Source organism: Girardinichthys multiradiatus, chromosome 10 (assembly GCF_021462225.1).
Source record: "Girardinichthys multiradiatus isolate DD_20200921_A chromosome 10, DD_fGirMul_XY1, whole genome shotgun sequence".
NCBI lineage: Eukaryota > Metazoa > Chordata > Actinopteri > Cyprinodontiformes > Goodeidae > Girardinichthys > Girardinichthys multiradiatus.
In genome coordinates, this window is record NC_061803.1 from 11,177,090 (window position 1) to 11,195,757 (window position 18,668).

Sequence of the window (18,668 nt, forward strand, 5' to 3'; positions counted from 1 at the left end):
AGTTATTAGCTCTTGTCAGTATTTCCCATTTAACCGAGGTATTTTTTTGATCTTCACACCGATTCTAAAACTTTAAACCCTATAAAATATATAGAAGTTTTCTGATTCTTCTTTTTGTTTTTAATAAACATAGCTGGAATCCTAATTTTCCATATTCTGGAAAAGTAGGATTCATCCTTTAGATTGATTTTGGTGGATTATGAGACTAATTGGTTTCATTAACATAAGTTAACTTAATATCACTACACTTCTGCTACGAAATAAATTTTGTATTAAGGGAAATGGATTGATTTTAGTGAACACGCTCTGTCTACTTCTCCCAAAGGTCACTCTGCAAGCATTTGGCAAAGGAAGAGGAATAAAAGAGGGCAGGATGTTAGAGTTGAAGCATTAAAAATTGCTGAGGACTGGCCTGGAGTGTATTCAAGGCAAAGTTAGAAGTACTTCACAAATCAATGGCTGCTCTCTGCATCCCCCACACTTCTTTTATGCTCTGAAATGACAGAATGTAGAGCAAGCATTCTTGTCTTTTTTTAAACATCTGGCGTCAATATCAGAGTTTCACTTCAAAGAAATTACTGATAACATTCTGGCCTCTCTGTTCATCTATTTAAAGCTGCTCTCTGCGGTTTGAAGATATAAGGTTTAAGTGAAGGGTAAATATGTCCAAAAGGGGCCAATGCAGACAAAAGGCAGAAACCTACCAACAGTTGCAACGGTGTCGTCCTTGCCCTGGGTGAAGACCACCAATCGCTGCCTCTTTGCATTCTCCTTGGGGAGGTTTTGGGTCTTGTGCGCAATCACCGCAATGTCATCCGTCTATGAAGACACCACAGAAACCAAGGAGGGGTGCACATGTTAAGTTGAATGAAAGCATCATGAAGACCAGTTTCGGAGAAGTCAATCAAAGATCACAACTGTTACAGAGAGGAGGTTAGGTTTTTTCCAATCCAGCCAGACGGATCAAGTGATAATAAAACCAGATGGGCTGGTGTGAAACAGATCAATAGGAGCGCTCGATGATGCTTCCATTAGAGTTGCTAGAGGGCTGGAAAATATTACAATGTCATATTCCCTAAGTGAGATGAAAATGAGAGTGTGAAGATACGCTTTTTGTCAGATAACGCTGCTGTCTGCAAGCAGTAGGGGATAGGCGGTGCATGTACTGTATCGTTCTCCTCCTGAAACAGGCCATCTATCCTCAGCATCTGCACGGAATGGATATTCTCGCCTGGAGACGACAGAGCTCTCCGGAGTGCTTGCCTTTGATCATGAGAGGGATAAAAAAACCCACACCTGTCAGTGCTACTTTATTATTAACTCATCATGATGTACTATGAGCAGGTAGAATGTCTTTATTGGTGTCTTTCAAAGAAGTGGACAGCTTTTTCTGTATATCGAGGAGCTGGAATTACAGTTGCTTCGAGCATCTATGTCAAAGGAAGCATCAAAGCAACTTTAGGTTGAGCAAATACTGTGATTATGGGAGCAATCTGAGAGATAGTCTCCGGCCCACACCAGCCACTCAGCCTCACTCGAACCACTGAGCTTTTACACCTCTAAATGCTTCCCAAACGTCCTTTAATGAGCCCTAAGAGGTCCGGGGAGACCGAGGGCTGAGGGAAAAATGGGTGTAACACTCTAAGTAAGTGCTAATAGTGAGGTTAATACAGAGGCTGTTAGCAGGCGATGGTGAAAAAAGAGCAATTTGTCACTGTGACTGAATGTAACCACTAGCACTGAATGCAAAACCACACTGGGCTTCTGCACATTGTCACCCTCAGGTTTTATGTTCACTGACATAAAATAAAGGTGCCTCTACTCAACTTCAGGAGCCGAGAGGTTCTAAGAGCACGATGTGGAGATGAATGCATCAGGGCACATATGAAAACACAGCACATGCAAACTAAACCTGCTCCTTTTTACATGTCAGAAACACAACTTCGTATAGACAAAAAATTATGTGGGGGGAAAAAAACAACAAGAGATATATGGATTGACAAACGACACGGTCAATTTGGTTCACGGCTGACAAATGGCAATATTTACGATCGCAGGGCGACTGATCAGACATAAATCAACAAAGCGTGAAATATGAAAGCTTTACAAGGGTGTTAAATTGCGTTGCTACGTCGAAGCCACCGAGAAACTGATAATCTCCACCGTGGGCTCCTCGAAAAGAAATGCTGCAGGGGAGAGATTCAATTAGAGCCATGATGCAGAGAGTTCTTTTGAGCATTTAAAGGAAACAGATCACAATCAGGAGACTGCGTTCAGATTTGCTGATTTCTGTGTCAGGGAGGACAAGCTCTTTATCTTGTATTTATACTGAAGAAGAGTGGCTGTCAATGGTTAGTCATCCATAATGTGATGATAACAGTGTTTCAGAATACATTAGGAGCACATCACGCTGTGTCTTGAGGGTTAGATGCTGGCAATATTTAATTAAAGTTTCACTAAAAAGGCCTAATTAGTGAATTAACAAGACTTCTGATGGACTGAGATCAACCACACTGTCATTATAGGACTCAGACTGCTGAAAGAAATTCACTCCAGTATATTAGCTTCTTTAAAATAACAATACCACAAATAAATCAGTGGCCGCCACGTGTTGCTTGACAGTTGGTGTTGAAAGGATAAAAATAAGGTCAAGTTAAAAATGGTATGACCGGAAAATAATTGAGTTGTGGGCGGACTTTAAAACACCACAATATTTCTTGTCACAGTTAAGCACTACCCAGTTGTTGTCAGCCTGTGATTGCATCTGACGAGGTCTAAGCTATTATTATGGGCCTTTTAAATAATTTATGTTGCAATATTTTGGCAATACAGTATAAAAAAGAAACAGTGACATAGTGACAGATGATGTGAAAGCAGAGTGAGCACCGCTACTGGCCAACTATAAGCTGTTAAGGACATTAAGGTAAGCATTTGCTTTGGGCCTTTCTATTGGTGCTAAATTAATGAATCACTTTACAGTTTTTTTTATCAGTTTAAACTTTATTTGATTATTGACTGATAAAACCTGATTTAGATAGTTTTACTCTTTAAAACACAACCTATAAGTAGCACAAGAGTCTAAAGGCCCATACATACAAGAACAGAGAAATTAGGTATTTTACTTGAGGGTGGAAAGAACAAAGTTCTTTCTTTCAGGACATTTCATAGTTCCCTCCTTCTCTAACTATAGTATAAATAGTTTTCAGACACCACGCAGGAAAACAGTTCTGCCCAGAAGATGTGTTAAGAGCAAGCTGCAAGGACACAATGATCTAATTTAGTTCTTGCAGCTCTGGGAGAGAGAACAAATTTCCTTGTTCTTGTTGAGTATGTTAGGGTTTTACTTGTGAAATCACAAAAGGCTAGCATTTTTTGTTGGCATGAGGACCAACTTAGAATTAGACAAGCATTGGAACACCGCAAGTGGCTAACCTTTAGCAACTAGTGACTCTAAAGTTAGTATCTGCCTCAGAGCTTGGCACTGGTGCTGAAGGGATATTTCACAGTTTTTTATAAGTGAAGTGCAAATGATCATCTCTAGTACAAAATCTAAAAGACTACATACTCATAATACAGTACATAAACCCTGAACTGGATGTTTTTATTTTTATTTTTTAATGTGTCCTGTTCGGCAGAGTAGCACTCAGAATTGTTGCCTGAGTACCAAGAAGAAGCCCAAAAGATTTACTTTCACAAGTGGAGCATTACGGCTAACGCTATAATGCTCTGCTTGATGTATATATATTAAAAAAATACTTTATTAGAAACTGCTTTGGGATTATTTCAATTGCAATGGACACGGAGACGGAAACAAAATGAAAAAAAATGAAACAAGAAAGAGAGAGAAGTCAGGCAAAAAGAAAAAAAGGGAGAGAAGGAGAAAAGAATAGAGGAGAGAAAGAAGAGTGAAGAGAATACAAAATAACACCCTAGAGGACTGCTGGATGGTTTGACTCGGAACAAAGATTATTTAAAAATACACTTAAAGATTTATCAAATCTTTATTCTATTTGTGAAAACACAAAACAGAATTTTCTCCCAACCTAGAATGAAAAAGGCAGAAAACCCACATCATTCACACTGATTTGATTACTGCTCTGCTTTTAGGAAATCTGGAAAATTATCAGAGGTTAATCTTTGACAAAGATATGTAATAAACACTCAACCCTCTTAGCAGTCCTGAATCCAGCTGACACTTCAGGTACTGGTTGTTCAAATATACTTCAGTTACATTCTAACACAGCTAAGAACGTCTTAAAGAAAATTAACACAACTGTTAAAAAACCTGGAAATTTAATTCAATATGTTCTCCATATTGCAACATGGAAATTGTTAAGGATGCTTGATTATGTTAAGTAGCTACATCTAAAAGTTCAGTCAAAACAAAAAACAAGTGAAAATGTCCTATATCCACTGTCTGGATTGTAACAAAAATGATTTATGTGGGCCAAACTTACCTGCAAAGATTGCTCCGAAAACAAAAGAATCTAATGTGGGATCAACTAGCGAACAAACAAGGATTATGAAGGACAACCTTGTGTGTAAACAACAAGCAAAATAACATTTAAATAGATTTTCTCCTGGTAAAACAATCTTTCATTATTTCTTAAAAACTGTTTTTAATTCTGGGGGGTATTAATCATTTTCCAAACTCACAGTTTTTAGTAATTATTAAGCCATTTTTAAAATATGTTCATCATGAATTAATGGATGGACGGACGGACGGACGGACGGGTGGACGGACAGAATGGGCTTGGAAAAAAATATGGAAATATACATTTTTTCATAAAGCATTCTCCTAACTTATCTGGAAAACACTTAAAGACTTAAATTACATACTTTTCCAGACTTCCCCAGCCAGCATAGGAACCCTGTAAATCTATTCCATTCTGCATACATATATGGACAACAGCATTTCCCAACCTCATCACTGGAAACTGTACTGGAAGATGTAGCCTGTCAAGGGAAGGTACCATTCTCAACAGAAAATGACAAAAAAAACCCCGTCAACAACTAATGTGAGGAAAACATCTTTCAGCTACAACATCCAGAAATGCAGTAGGTACAGTACACACCACTGCTGTTATCTAGAAAAAAATCACATTCATCCAATGCAATTTCACGGAGTGTTCTGCCAAATCAAGTTGACACAGAAAATGTCAAAGAACTGTAACTACTCGCCGAGTCTTGACTTTGCCCTTTGTGCAGTTTTTTTTTTAACATGAGGCCCCTCCATTATTACCACCTCCTCCTCCTCCCTCTGCCTTCATCCCGTCTCCTCTCTTAAACCTGTCACTGCCATCAGGATTGCATTTCTATTCCAGTCACGTTGATCACACCGTTAGTGATTCTGGATGACAATTATTCACACAGAGCAGGGCCATATTCAAGGCGGTTCTCCCTCTGAAAGATGGCATTTAAATTCCTAAAAAAACACACATCCTAGCTATTTGTGTTTTTTCGCATTCAAATAGAGATGCGAGAAATATGCAAAAGAAATAAAAAACAAGTGAAGAAGAGATTCAGGGAATATTCATTTTACACTTAAGAGCCAGCCCCAACAAGCCCTGCAATCTCCATCTCTGTAATCTATAACAAGTGGCTTTAATTTGGGTGTTAAAGTAGAGTGTTTCCGTGTGGTGTCATGGTATAGCAGTGAGGAGAAGCCATACAGTAACATTCCTGAGTGCGACTGGGATAATGAGGAGGCTTTTTAACCTGGCAACCTGATGAGCTTTGAGCCTGCAGAAAAAGGCTTGAAACCGTGCCCAACTTCTCAGCTTCCCAAGAGGCTTTTCAAAATTCAATAAATAACATCTGTAGGCGATGTTGGGTGCAGACCGAGTGAGTGCGTCATAACAGAGAGCGGGGCTGAACAAAGAAACCATGACGACTGCCTGGTTTCCATAGCAACTGCTGCAAGGCCTGGAGAGTATAATAGCACATCAATCACTGTCCAAAAAGAACTTCATTATCAGCAAAAAATAAACCTTTAGGATCTTTTTTACTGTGAAATTGCCGGTCAACTCACCTCAAAGCCCAACTCTTTGGCAAATGTGGCCGCTTCCTGGAAGAGATAAAACAGACACAAACACACACACACACATTAACACACAAATGAGCAGTTAATTACAGAGTCACAAAACAGACCACAATGTCCAACCACAGACGTGAAGTGAAGACATCTCATTTCCCCTCGGCTCCTCACATGTCACATGAGAATAAGTAACCTGAGTTAGCATCGCTCTGCCAGCTTCTGATTTAATAGGCAGGCAGCCCACCCCATTTAAACTATTATCAGACATCATCTCATCTTACCGTGGCTGCGTGAGATAACACTACATCAGCCTGTAGGCTTGAAACAACCACTGAAACCATGAATATGTGCTGGTATGTGGGAATCCCCTAATCTGCAGGCATTCAGCGCCCCGTGCATGTAGGTTGCTTTAGACTCCGAACAGGTGCACATTACATACCAATACATTTTCTGGTTTAAGTTGAATCGCTCCCTTAACATGCAAACTTTCAAATCTTTTTTAGGTTTGCCAAAAAAAGTACTGAACCTTTAGCTGTCAAGATATACAGCTGAACGCAAATACTTGCATACATTGTGTAAAATGACATAACTTATTTTTTCTTCACTGTAATACTAATGAAATGTATGTAGGCTTCTGAATTTGATGAAAGTAAAAAAAACTATCTCCAAAATGCATTTAGCAAATAGAAATAATTTGGGTAATTTTAACCAAATTAAAACAGTGTAAGACAGTGAGATGTAAAATGTTAGGTGTATTATTATTTATTATATGTAAAAATCTGTTGTCAGCTTTATACAGTGGTACTATTGGCATCCCTTCAGAAAGATGTGTAATTTCACTAATCTTCTCCGTGTCCACTCTATTGTGGTGTAGCTCATGGTTCTATTTTGCCCTCTTGGACACATTTTGAGCACCTCTAAATACTTTTTATCACTGCTATGTAGTCCATATTCAATACTACAGCCTTTTTAAGACTCATGCAGTTTTTAAGCTGCATTTCTACATGCACGAATAGGTGCTTAGACTATTTAACTTTTTGGATAGCTAAAATTTTCTTCAGCTAACTAAACAAAAACAAAAATCATTGATTAAAACGTGCATCCATTTTCTATACCCGCTTCTTCCATACAGGGTCGCTAGGGACCTGGTGCCTATCTGCCGCAGCCTACGGGTGAGAGGTGGGGTACACCCTGGACAGGTTGCCAGTCCATCGCAGGGCAACACAGAGACACACAGGACAAACACCCATGCAGACACCCATTCATACCTAAGGGAAATATAGAGAGACCAATTAGGCTAACAGTCATGTTTTTGGACTGTGGGAGACAGCCGGAGGATGCAGAGAGTACCAATGCATGCACAGGGAGAACATGCAAACTCCATGCAGAAAGACCCCCGGCTGGCAGTCGAACCCAGGACCTTCTTGCTGCAAGGCAATGGTGCTACAAACTGCGCCACCATGATTAAAACATATCCCTGGTAATGAAAACTCTTGGTCCTCTTACTTCTTATGCTATGTTCTATAAACAATCTTGGGGTATTCCTTTGCATCAGATGTCTTTGTCCAATCTCTGGATCGCTGATGCTTTTATTACTTAAATATTGCAAAGTTTGGTTCTACCCTATTACAGTCAGAACTGTAAATTGTAATTGACGCATTAATTTTATGAAGACTTGATCTTTGCGACTCATTGTTCACCTGCCTGAACAAATTAGTCTTAAGGTTGTTCAAGGTTGTTCAAAACTCCAATGCCAGGGCTTCTAACTTGCACACGAGCTTGGCCACACCGGGTCCCCTTTCACTTTCCAGTACATCATAATATCATGGTTCTTACTTATAGTGCTCTAAATGGAGAAGCACTAGCATACATCACACCACCATGAAATTAATATGTTCCAAGCAGGTCCCTAAGGTCCTGTAACCAAGGCCTGGTTGCTGTGCAACGCTACGAGGCTGAAAACTAAAGGCGATAGTGTTTTCAACAATCACCTTAAGACTCTGAAACTTGCATCCCCATCTTTTTTGAAAAATTGTTTTTGTGTAACCTATAGTCTTTGTTGGTATTTTTAGATTTTATTCTTAAATACTGCAGTTTGTGATTGAAGTTTTAAACGTTGTTGTATTTATACATTTTTATTTTTACATACTTTAGCGAAGAAACTACCTTTACTTTCAATATATTTAATCAGCAGTGGATAAATGTCCACATTGACAAGAATTGCCATAATCCTCATAACATCTTGTACAACCCAGTTGTGCCAAAACAGCACTGAGTTTCTATTTCTATATTCACAAAGCGGGATCTTTGACCATTTTTCTGTGCACAATATCTATTAGATTGTTCTCTCTTCTCTTCAGCTCACTTGAAACAGGAATGTTTTGCCGAGTGTTTACATTTGTAATGGTAGGACAGAAGAGAGTTTTGAGACAGATGGTCTCAGTTGGTCGCGCTCAAGATGCCAAAACATGCCACAATTCTCAGCAAGTGAGCTATGGAAATTTTTCTTGCTTTTTTTTCTCTTTAAAAAACATAATGCATACCTTTAAAATTCTTCAATTTGCTTTATTTTATGGTCATTGCTAATGTGTGAAAATAAGTGTTTTGCAGTGATATTGTGAACATCAATCACATCTCAGAGATGTTTTTTCTCTCAATGAGTAAAGGTACAGACATTAAGAGATGGATTTTAAAAATGTTTTCAATGTGATTATGCTACAGTCATAAAATGTGTAATAATCCTTGTATGTTTTCCTTATTCTGCGATAGTCAGTGTTATTAATCATTAGTTAGATTGTTATGATTATGAATCTGAGAATATTCTTTAATATTTAATATTAATATTTTAATATTGTATCAAATAATATTTCGGTCTGTTAAGGGTTGTCCTGTGAATACCAGCCCAGTAAGGCAGCGGTATTAGGACAAAATAGAAAGGTGTGAGACGAGCTCTGACATTATTGAACAGCATAAACTCTCCACACACATGGAATGAATTCACACAATTTCTTAAAATACAAGAATTTATTAACAAAAATAAGTCAACTCAAAATCAAAAATATTTCAGTCAACAAACTCTTTACTATGCTAAAACAATCCAACTAAACTACCAAGCAAAATTAAAGAATAATGAAGTCTAATGGGCTATGTACAATATTAACAAGTTGATTAAAGATGATTGGAAACCATGACCAAAAAGAGTGATGCAACATTACCACGTTATGTTTATGTTTGAGAACCAAGGATTATCTTGAAGAATCTAGAAATGAAGTTAAGTTAGTCTTGGAACTAACTTAGGCAATAATCAGCAAACGTTTAGACAACCATTCACAATGCAAGATCAGATAAAATATTATTTTAATGAAATAATGTTTTAAATAATGATCTGCTGAATAAAACTAACCTTCTGGATGACTAATTCTCAACAGGGTCTCATTAGCTGCCTTTGTTTATTAAAATAATATTTAAAGAAATATTGTTAAGGGAATATTTTGGAAAAGAGCCAAATCTTTCTGGAGAAATGGGCTTAATGGTGTTTACTTAGTTATCAAATTTAGTAAAATGATGTTAGGGACACATTATTTACTGGATTGAAAACTAAACCTTTCTGGGTAAATATTATTTAGCAGCAAGCACGTGTCCTTACCTGTTAGCAGTTGAAGCTAACAAAGGGGGCTGATATCTTAGCACCAGAATCAAACACACACCTTTAAAAATACCGTCAGTAAAAGGGTTAAAATGCATAAGAGCGGACGGCGCGTTATGATCAATCTTCTGCTTAAAATCACCCTTCAAGTAAAGTTTGTCTTAACTTTAAAAACATACAAACAAAGAACACAAAACCAAACTTCATAAAATGAAAAACGTTTAGATCATTTCAATCTAAATCACTTCTATATTATTCTGCCCAAACACTTAACCTCATGAACTGTGGTGAGGAACGTTGTCCAAGGCGGAGGAGTTTGAAGAAACCTCCATAGTCTTTAAACGGTGGGGAGTGGCGGCTGTTCTGTCGGCCGGCCAAACTGTACGTTATCATAACCACGGTGATGCGGCTCATGTTGTCCTTCTCTCAGGCAGGGAAAACCGCTTCACTCGGCTTGTAGAGACAGCATCTCTACTGGTGACTTCTCTGGGACAGTTTGCTTCTGCAGGCCTCAGAAAGAAAGTAAGCAATGCTTATACCTTAATTAACCCCTATACATGAATGAATACCGGATTCTTTCAACAGTAATTCATCCATATTTAACATGTGCATATGATCGTGGGATCGTATGACACCCTTGGATCCAGTTGAAGAGTTTATGTCTGTTTGCCAGCAAAGAGACATTAGCGCGCTGCCTCTCCATGGCTGTGGGTCCCAACAAGATGTTGCTTTCTTAATTATTCCTTGTGCTGCATAGCATTCTTAGTTTATTTCATGTGTATTGTTCTTGTTTATTCCTTTTAGATTTACATTTGTCTCTTCCTTCTTTATTTAGTGTTCTGTTTATATCAAGTCCCAGTCACCTCCTTCAGTTGCTCAGCCTTCCCTCCACAATGTCACCTGGCAATTAAGCTCATTCATCCCACCTGTGCCTGCCAATTACCCCGATCTCTCTCACCTGTGTCCCCATGCTTCTCCCCGCTTTCCCCCAGTATTTAAGGTCTCTGGTTGCCATTACTCTTTACTGGTTCGTTCTGTTCCATGTTCCCAGTTGCTTCATTGTCCTGAAGTGCTTCCAGTGCTACCTGCTTCACCTTTGTTTGCAAGTTTGTTTTCTTATTGTACTATTAAAGTGTTGAACAGTGTTTCTGTTCTGCTCTGCAATTGAGTCTTTGCTACTAAAACATGACAATATTACATTGTTTAGGCTTGCACATGAAATTATCACTTCCACTGATAATTTTATTTATATTTTGAAATACAACAAGAACAATAATTCAGATTAGGCCTGATCTTGTTTGTTTTGATGCAAAATAGATTAATTATTGAGTTATTAAACAGTACAATTTGCTAATAAGAATAAAACACTACTTAAAAACAAAAAGCTTCTATCACAACTTAAGGCTTTGTCTTTTAACATTAAATACATTCAGGGATGTCTTCAGGATTTTGTAAATGATTATTTTATGACAGCAAGTGTCTGGCCTGGTTCTGCTCTTCAAGTGGAAACAGCTGCTCATTAAGGTGATCAGTCATGTGAGGTACATGTTCAGCATGTCAACATTTATTTACAAAATGTGCCTTCATTGTCTGGTTTAACTCTTTCTTTTTCCTTACCAGAGAAAAAGATGTTTGATTTTTCTAAAATTGGAAAACCTTTTTCCTACCTTTGCACATGTCAGTTACTTTCTCTAAAGCAAAACTAACTATTCTTGTTAGGATTTAAAGCAAGAGAAATAATACAGTTTTCAATTCTTTTATCTGCAAAATGCTTTTAAGAACATGCAAAAACTTTGCAGGCAAGTATAAATTCAAGTAAAAATCAGCCTTTTAAATAGACATGACCAGAGTGCATCTGTGAGGTTACAATACAGCTTCCTGTATAGGCAGCTACAGTGTTGGAGAATATTAGGTATGAACAAGAGTTGCTTCTTTTATTGACTGGATGAATTCCTATGATTTTATCAATCTAAGTGGTTCTAACGCTAGCCCTTTAGATCTGTATTCAATACCCTACTCAGTATTCGTTGAAAATGGCTGCCCCTTTGTAATCGATTTCCAAACAGAATTTCCCAGATGGTTCCATGTAACAAACCATCTGGCAGGTCAGGTTACCTTTGGTTACCATATGGCAGTTAATGGCAAAGTCTTGTAACCACCCTGAGAGATCTAATCCAAATTCATGCTGTACATTTTCTGTAATATTCAGAATTACATCTCTGGTGTCATATATACAAGTTTGTGAAACAAGTTTGGAAAAGTGATTTTCAATCATCATGGATTATCTTTAAAGTCATTGTATTGTGAATAAACGAATAAGTTATGAATTGAAAATAATCACCTAGAATAGCAGTAATTTCTACATTTCTTTTATTAAATTTACTAACAACTGACAAGCTAAACAAATGACCCAAATGTACATAGTCTACATAATTAGGGTATAGATCTCTTTAAAAACTCCTCCTGCACAGGCTGTGAAACAGGGTAAAACCCACCACCCATGTATGGATGCTACAGTCCTCGACACAGCCGTCACGGGTTCAGGTCACTGCATATCTTCCCCTCTCTCTCTGCAACCCATTTTCCTGTTGGTCAACTTACAAAATAAAAGCCACTAGTCCCGCAAAAATTTTAAAGAAAATTCTTCTTGCATGTTTACATACAATAATTAGCTATAGCAACAAGTTGCTTTTTCTCTGTCTTAGTCAAATGAGCTTTTGACAACTGATACTGCCTGAGTGTCTTACCTTCCCCTCCATCTACCACACGAGTAGCATTAGTCTTTAATGACCTAAGGGGGCCAAAACCATGTTGTGGAGAAACTAAATATAAAAGTAATTATAGTTTGAGTGGTGTTAGAGAAGGTGTTCTCAGAATGTTTATATATTTAATCCTTAACCAAGAAGGGAATACATTACACTTGTAGCTGTGACAGCTGTATTAACCCAGTGCAATGATTTACAAACTCAACAGCAAAACAGCAGAGTTCCTACGACTACTTTTAACTTTGATGGACATTGTGGTACACGTTGATGCCACAAAGTAGCATTCAGCAAGAAAAGGTCATCGCTTTTAGGAACTTTTAGTGGTGTTCTCGGGTGTCTTGTGCTCGCTTATATTGTTTCACAGTTTTTTACAGATATTTTCTGATTTTGAGCTTGAAACTGAATATAATTATTGTGAGCTACAAGCCCAGACAAAATTAGAAGAGGTAAAAGGTGTAAAAATTATGACATACGCCCTTTACATTGTTATCCCTTATATGATTTATACTATTCAACTCAATCTACCATCTTGACAAAAACAGTCACTTGTCAGTTTGGAACAACGCTGTAAATCAAGAAAGACAACCTAGTTCACCAAGTTCACGTCTGACCTCAGACAGGGCAATAAGTTGATTTTGCGATTCTAAATAATCCAATTATGTGCTGGAGCAGGGTGGGTGTTTGCGTGACCTTGGGGAGAGGTTGACATCTTGCTCCTCAAACAGAAGGGGAGGAGATGACAAGGAACAATAAGGTTACTGGTCCCTGGAGGGAACCCTCATGTCTCTCTCTCTCTGCTTTGGATCAACTTCACAGCACCAGCAATATGTCAACTCATCACCCCCCACTCTGTCCACAGTTAGCTGATGTAGTCAAAGAGCTGTTTTATAATCATTTAAGGTAGTCATGTCTTCTGATTTCACCTCACTGCCTTTTCAATCCATTGAAGAGTCAGGTCTCACATTTTGTTTTCCTTTATTTATGACCACGTATTGACTTTTCTCCTCAGGAGCGCTCAATCACTGACAAAGCATGAGGCAACTCGTGGAGACGAGAGCGGCTTAGAAAACGTCCTGTCAAAACAGTTGTATTTCACAACAAAGCATTTAAAAGAGAAACATAAATGAAGGCTGCAGTAACGATGGTGCTGCTGAGCTGCACATGGCTCTGCCTCACCCTCCCTCTAGTTAGCAGCTATAATATTTGTGAGAAAAGCCTTTCAAGTGTGTGTGGGCGTAAGGGGAAAATATAATTGAAGCAGTATCTATGAGCCACATTTGTACACTGTAATCCTTTTCAGGAATTTATTAATTTCTATCAGTTGGTATGAATTCCAACATCAGAAATATTTGTAATATAAGCTTAGCTAAACCTTGCCTATAAACACTGTATGGTGGTAAATATGTAATTACTCAGACTGCACATGCAAGCCAATAAAACACAGCATATAGGTAATTAAAGTCGCAATTCCTTAAGAAGCTTATGGCATTAATATTCAAAAACATCTCCTGTTCCAGGCTGCGTATGTTTCGTGTTTGACATGCGCTTGTTTTGGTATGTTGTGGTAGACGGCTTCCAAATGACATCCCATGTGCTTGTGCAGCTGTTGCAACAATGACAAGTGCCTTAAAGTGACATCTGGGCAGAATCCCCCCCGCACTGAAAAAAGCCTCTTGTTTGTTCTGAGATTGCCATGATTGCATGCTCGCTTTTTGATGATCTGCTGCCAATTCGGATTCCAGAAAAAGACAGAGAGAGAGGACTGTGGCAGATTCCAAGGCCTGCAAGTTCTCCGCCTTTTCTCCTCTTTGGGCAAAGAAGGTATAAGATAACAAGGCAGCCTGAGTGCATGAGCCCCTCTGAAGCCGTAGTTATTATGAAGCTATCAAAATGTGTGAGATGTTGCTGCTGTCAAAGGCTTAAACAGGCAGAGGGATATTTTTAGAGACCTTAAGCTAATAATCCAGATCCCAGTCAGAGGGTTGGGGGGGGGTGGCTATCACTTCTTGCCAAGCAAAATGGATGACGATATGTACACTTCACGCAAGGGCCAGTTTACAAAGCATCACCACCCTTGAAAATTGACATGAACATATTTGACTTTGTTTGGAATCCATCTATCCATGAAGAGTATCCCGAATAAGCTCTGAATTTATTCATACTGTATTGGTTTATCCACTGAATCGTGTGTTACTGCATATTTATTACTAGAGGATCTCTCCATATTGTAACATAACAATTTATGCTGTCCAGTTGTTAGCATATGAGTTCATCTGGAGAGTAAGTGTAACCAATTATTAAGAACTTTGGATATAAAGTCAAGTGGTTTACACTCTACACCCTGCAACCACTGTATATTTGAGACTCTTATTTCGAAGTAGGAAAGGAAGAAGTTCCTAATCCAACAGGGCACCTTTGGGAAGTTGTAAAACAGAAGATTTGCATCACGGATGTGCAGCCGACAAATCCCTATAAACTTTGATGCTGCCATGTGAATATGGACCAAAATATCTGCAGGTTGTTTCAAATATCTTGCAGTTTAGAAGGTTTAACAGCCTCTAATCCCTTACTAACAATGTGTACCAAATAAAAATGTTTTGTATCATGGCAATCAAGATCTGCAAAGCAAAGGAATTTTGTTTTGGTTACTTTCCATCTCAGTCTATTGTCAAGTCTAAGCCATTATTTTGTCTTTACTTTCTGACATCAAGTCAACTCTGAAAGGTCCTGCAAAAGTCTTCCAAGCAGTAAAGTCTATTAACAAACTTCCACCAGAAGACATTTGGTTGCTTAAAATTCTCTGGAAATAATTACTTGAGGCAGTCAAAGAAACCTTCAATAACTGATGTCTTCTGATCTTTTGGCATCAGTCAACAAGCTAAGAACTCGAAACCATGTCCAACTGACATTGAGCTACAATTTACTTTAAAGCAGAGCTGCGGCACAAGAAGAAAAAAAAAACAAATAAAAACCCTGTTTGTTCTTTTAGACATCTACTAACTTGGATTAAAAAATGTGTTGGCCTTAAAAGCTCATTATATTCATTGGCCTGTCAATGGTTCAGTTGAAAGACATTTCTTTTTGGCACATAAGAAAATACCAAAAAGAGAAAAAAGAGAGAAGCTATTGGCTTTCAGGGTAAAATAGTAGAAGTAACAAGCATTTAGATTTTTCTCCTGCTTGTGACAAGTTGTTGAGCATATGTCACCCCAGAAGCGAGGGAGTGAAAAAAAAAAAATCCAATTTCAGTGTTTCCCAAAGAATCCAAATCAAAGAACAAACCTCAGTGCTAAGGTTAATAAATGTTGATAAGCTGGAAAGTGTAACTCCCCGGGGCCCTTCGGAAAATAAGCATTTGCTTGACCGTGTTAGCCCCAGCTGAGGCAGAGGCAGAAATTGAATTGTATTTGACACTTTGTGCAAAGGGGACACAACACTGAGGAGGGTAAAGCCCTGACAAGCTATTTGCAACAATAAATCTGTTTTCTTCTACCTCTTTGTGTGTTTCAGTAAGAGCTTTGTTTTAAAGAGCCTAGCAGGGCTACTTTAGGGGAAAGCAGGATGAAAATGTTTCCTTTTTAAACTGCGTGAGATAAGGCAGGAAAATTATTGGCTGGAAATGACGAATGACGAAAAGTGTAGAAACCTTTTAAACTAAACATGACGGGATACTACATGCCAAACCAAATGATTCAGCCAGTTATCACTACTTACAGATTTTTTATATACACACACATATATATATCTATATCTATATATATAGATATATCTATATATATATATCTATATATATCTATCTATATATATATATATATATATATAGATATATCTATATATATATCTATATATATATATATATATATAGATATATCTATATATATAGATATATAGCTATATATAGATATATAGATATATATATATCTATATATACAGATATATTAGGATTAATTGGAATGTATGTACCTGACTTTTGTGAAGTGCCTTGAGATGACCTGTTGTGAAATGGTGCTATATAAATAAACTGAATTGAATTGCATATATATAAAAATTTCCCAGCATGTCAGCCTAGGCATCACTAGGGCGAGTCAGACAGCTTTCATAAATGCTTGATAAAGCAGCATATGGCATTTGACTCTAGTGCTTTCAATTGGATCATTACACCATACGTATATTAAAGCATGGAAGCTCTTAATTGATATATAATCAAAATGATACCGCTGAATGGGATTGACAGTGACTTTAATTAGGTTTTAGGTCAGGAGCTCCGGGCAATTGTTCAGGATCTTTTGAGGTTCTGTTAAAAGGTTAAAAGCACTCAACGTAGCAGGTGGCTCTTGGCATATTCGTTCTGTATACAGGTAAATTATATTAAAATTTTAAACTTAATTTATTATACTAATTAATTTAAAAAGGAGATTCTTTTAATGAATAGATCAAACACACAGTGATATAATTCAAGCTTCAAATGAATTTTAATGTTTATATCTTAATTTATCCTAAAATAAGAAATTACATGGCACCAATAAAAAAAATAAAAAAAATAAAAACATTTTTAATACAGTGCTGCATCCATGCATATTCCTGGAAGGTTGAGTGCAAGGAAAAAGTTTGATAGAAAGGTGCACAAGCACCAGTGATAACCAAAGTCAATAGAGGATTGTGAACCCATTCAAATGTTTGTGAGAGATTCACAAGACTGAACTGAGGTTGGAGTTAGTGCATCAATAGCCACCAGACAAAGACGTGTCCAGGACATGGGCTACAAATGTTGCTTTTCTTGTGTTTAGCTACTCCTGAACCAGATGCAACATGGGAAGTGTCTTATCTGAACTAAGGAGAAAAAGGACTGGACTTTGTGGAGAGTCACAGAATCCAAGTTGCTTCAGGTCCAGAGTGAAGTTGTCACAGTCAGTGATGATCTGAGGAGCCATGTTGTCTGCTGGTGGTGGTCCACTGTGTTTTATCAAGTCTAAGATCAGTGCTGATGTCTACCAGTGACATTTAAAGCAGACTGCCAGAACTTTGAAACACTTGGTTTAATGACCATGATTGAAATCCCATACAGCAGAAATGACATGCTCAAACAAAAAATGTCTGTTTAAATTATGTTTGTGTATTTTCTCTGCAATTACATGACATTCTTGCTTGATGTGTTTTTCTTGTAAAAAAACAAACAATTGTTTTCCATTTATTGTATTGTGGAAAAAACTTTCTTGGTTTTGAAACACATATTTCTGATTAAATTACAGTTACTTCACTTTCATAAACAAAAACATTAATCCTGTTTGGCCAACAATGCAGTCCATAATTTCTTCTTTGTTCCCTGCTGTGATTGAGTTTTCCACCCTTGCCACAGAGATTCTACAAGGCTTTGTCAAGAGTAAGATGAGATGAAAGAGATCCAACAAAGCAGAGCAACTGAAGGTCGCTATTAAACTGATCAGGACTTTCTGGACCCTTTGAAAACACTCAGAGTCACGGCTGATCATCTCCATGCCACGCTGCGTCATTACAGTAATTCACGCAAAAGGTGCCCTGACCAAGTATTGACCAAGGTTTTCATTAGTTCTTATCACCATGACGATGAACAAAAATAAATGCTTTAAATATGTGAAGGTAAGGCAGTGTAAATACACAATAGTATCGACTCAAACCACTACAATATCTTTGCTTTTTACACCACTTTAGTATATATCAGGGAGCTACTTAGACAGGAAACACTTTTCATGTTTTGTCCTCAGTATGTGCTTCACACAGGGACATAATTGGTTTTGCACTGCCTCCTACCCCTCTCCCCCATTATCACCAGCTTCTGTGTAAATAATCACCTAATGCAAACATGACAACGGTTTAAAGGTTCATATATTAGCTTGTTCATAAACAGATATGAAGTTTTTGAAGTTGGGGTTCCCGGTTTAGCTGTTGGCTTCATCTTTCAGGACTAACTAATCTGGATTTACACTAAATGAAGACACTAAGAGAGATATCTACTGCATGTAAGATATCAACTACTTACTAACCTTTAACAGAACCTCACGTTAAAAATACTATCCCTTGAACAGGAAGCTTTTGCCACAATGTTATTTGTGCCAAAAACCGCCGAATGCAATTATTAATATGATTATGCAAACTTAAGGCAGTGCGTTGATCGGAAAGACATCAACGTGCTCTCATGAAGGGTGGATTAAGAGGAAGCTTCCCTTCAATATATGGGAGAACG

At 37.7% G+C, this 18,668-nt stretch overlaps 1 protein-coding gene across 5 annotated transcripts in view; it reads right to left on the reverse strand.

Annotated features, from left to right (window-relative positions):
* The window catches only part of LOC124875076 (adenosine kinase-like), a 205,049-nt gene that overhangs the window by 22,013 nt on the left and 164,368 nt on the right, over window positions 1-18,668 (reverse strand). For 4 of the 5 annotated variants that reach the window (XM_047376896.1, XM_047376894.1, XM_047376897.1 and 1 more), the window contains 2 exons: window positions 6,032-6,067; window positions 705-819 (listed from right to left, as the gene is read on the reverse strand). In XM_047376896.1, coding sequence (XP_047232852.1) covers window positions 705-819; window positions 6,032-6,067 — 151 coding nt within the window. The remainder of the gene's footprint in view (window positions 1-704; window positions 820-6,031; window positions 6,068-18,668) is intronic. The other variant, XM_047376895.1, reaches the window with a different exon arrangement.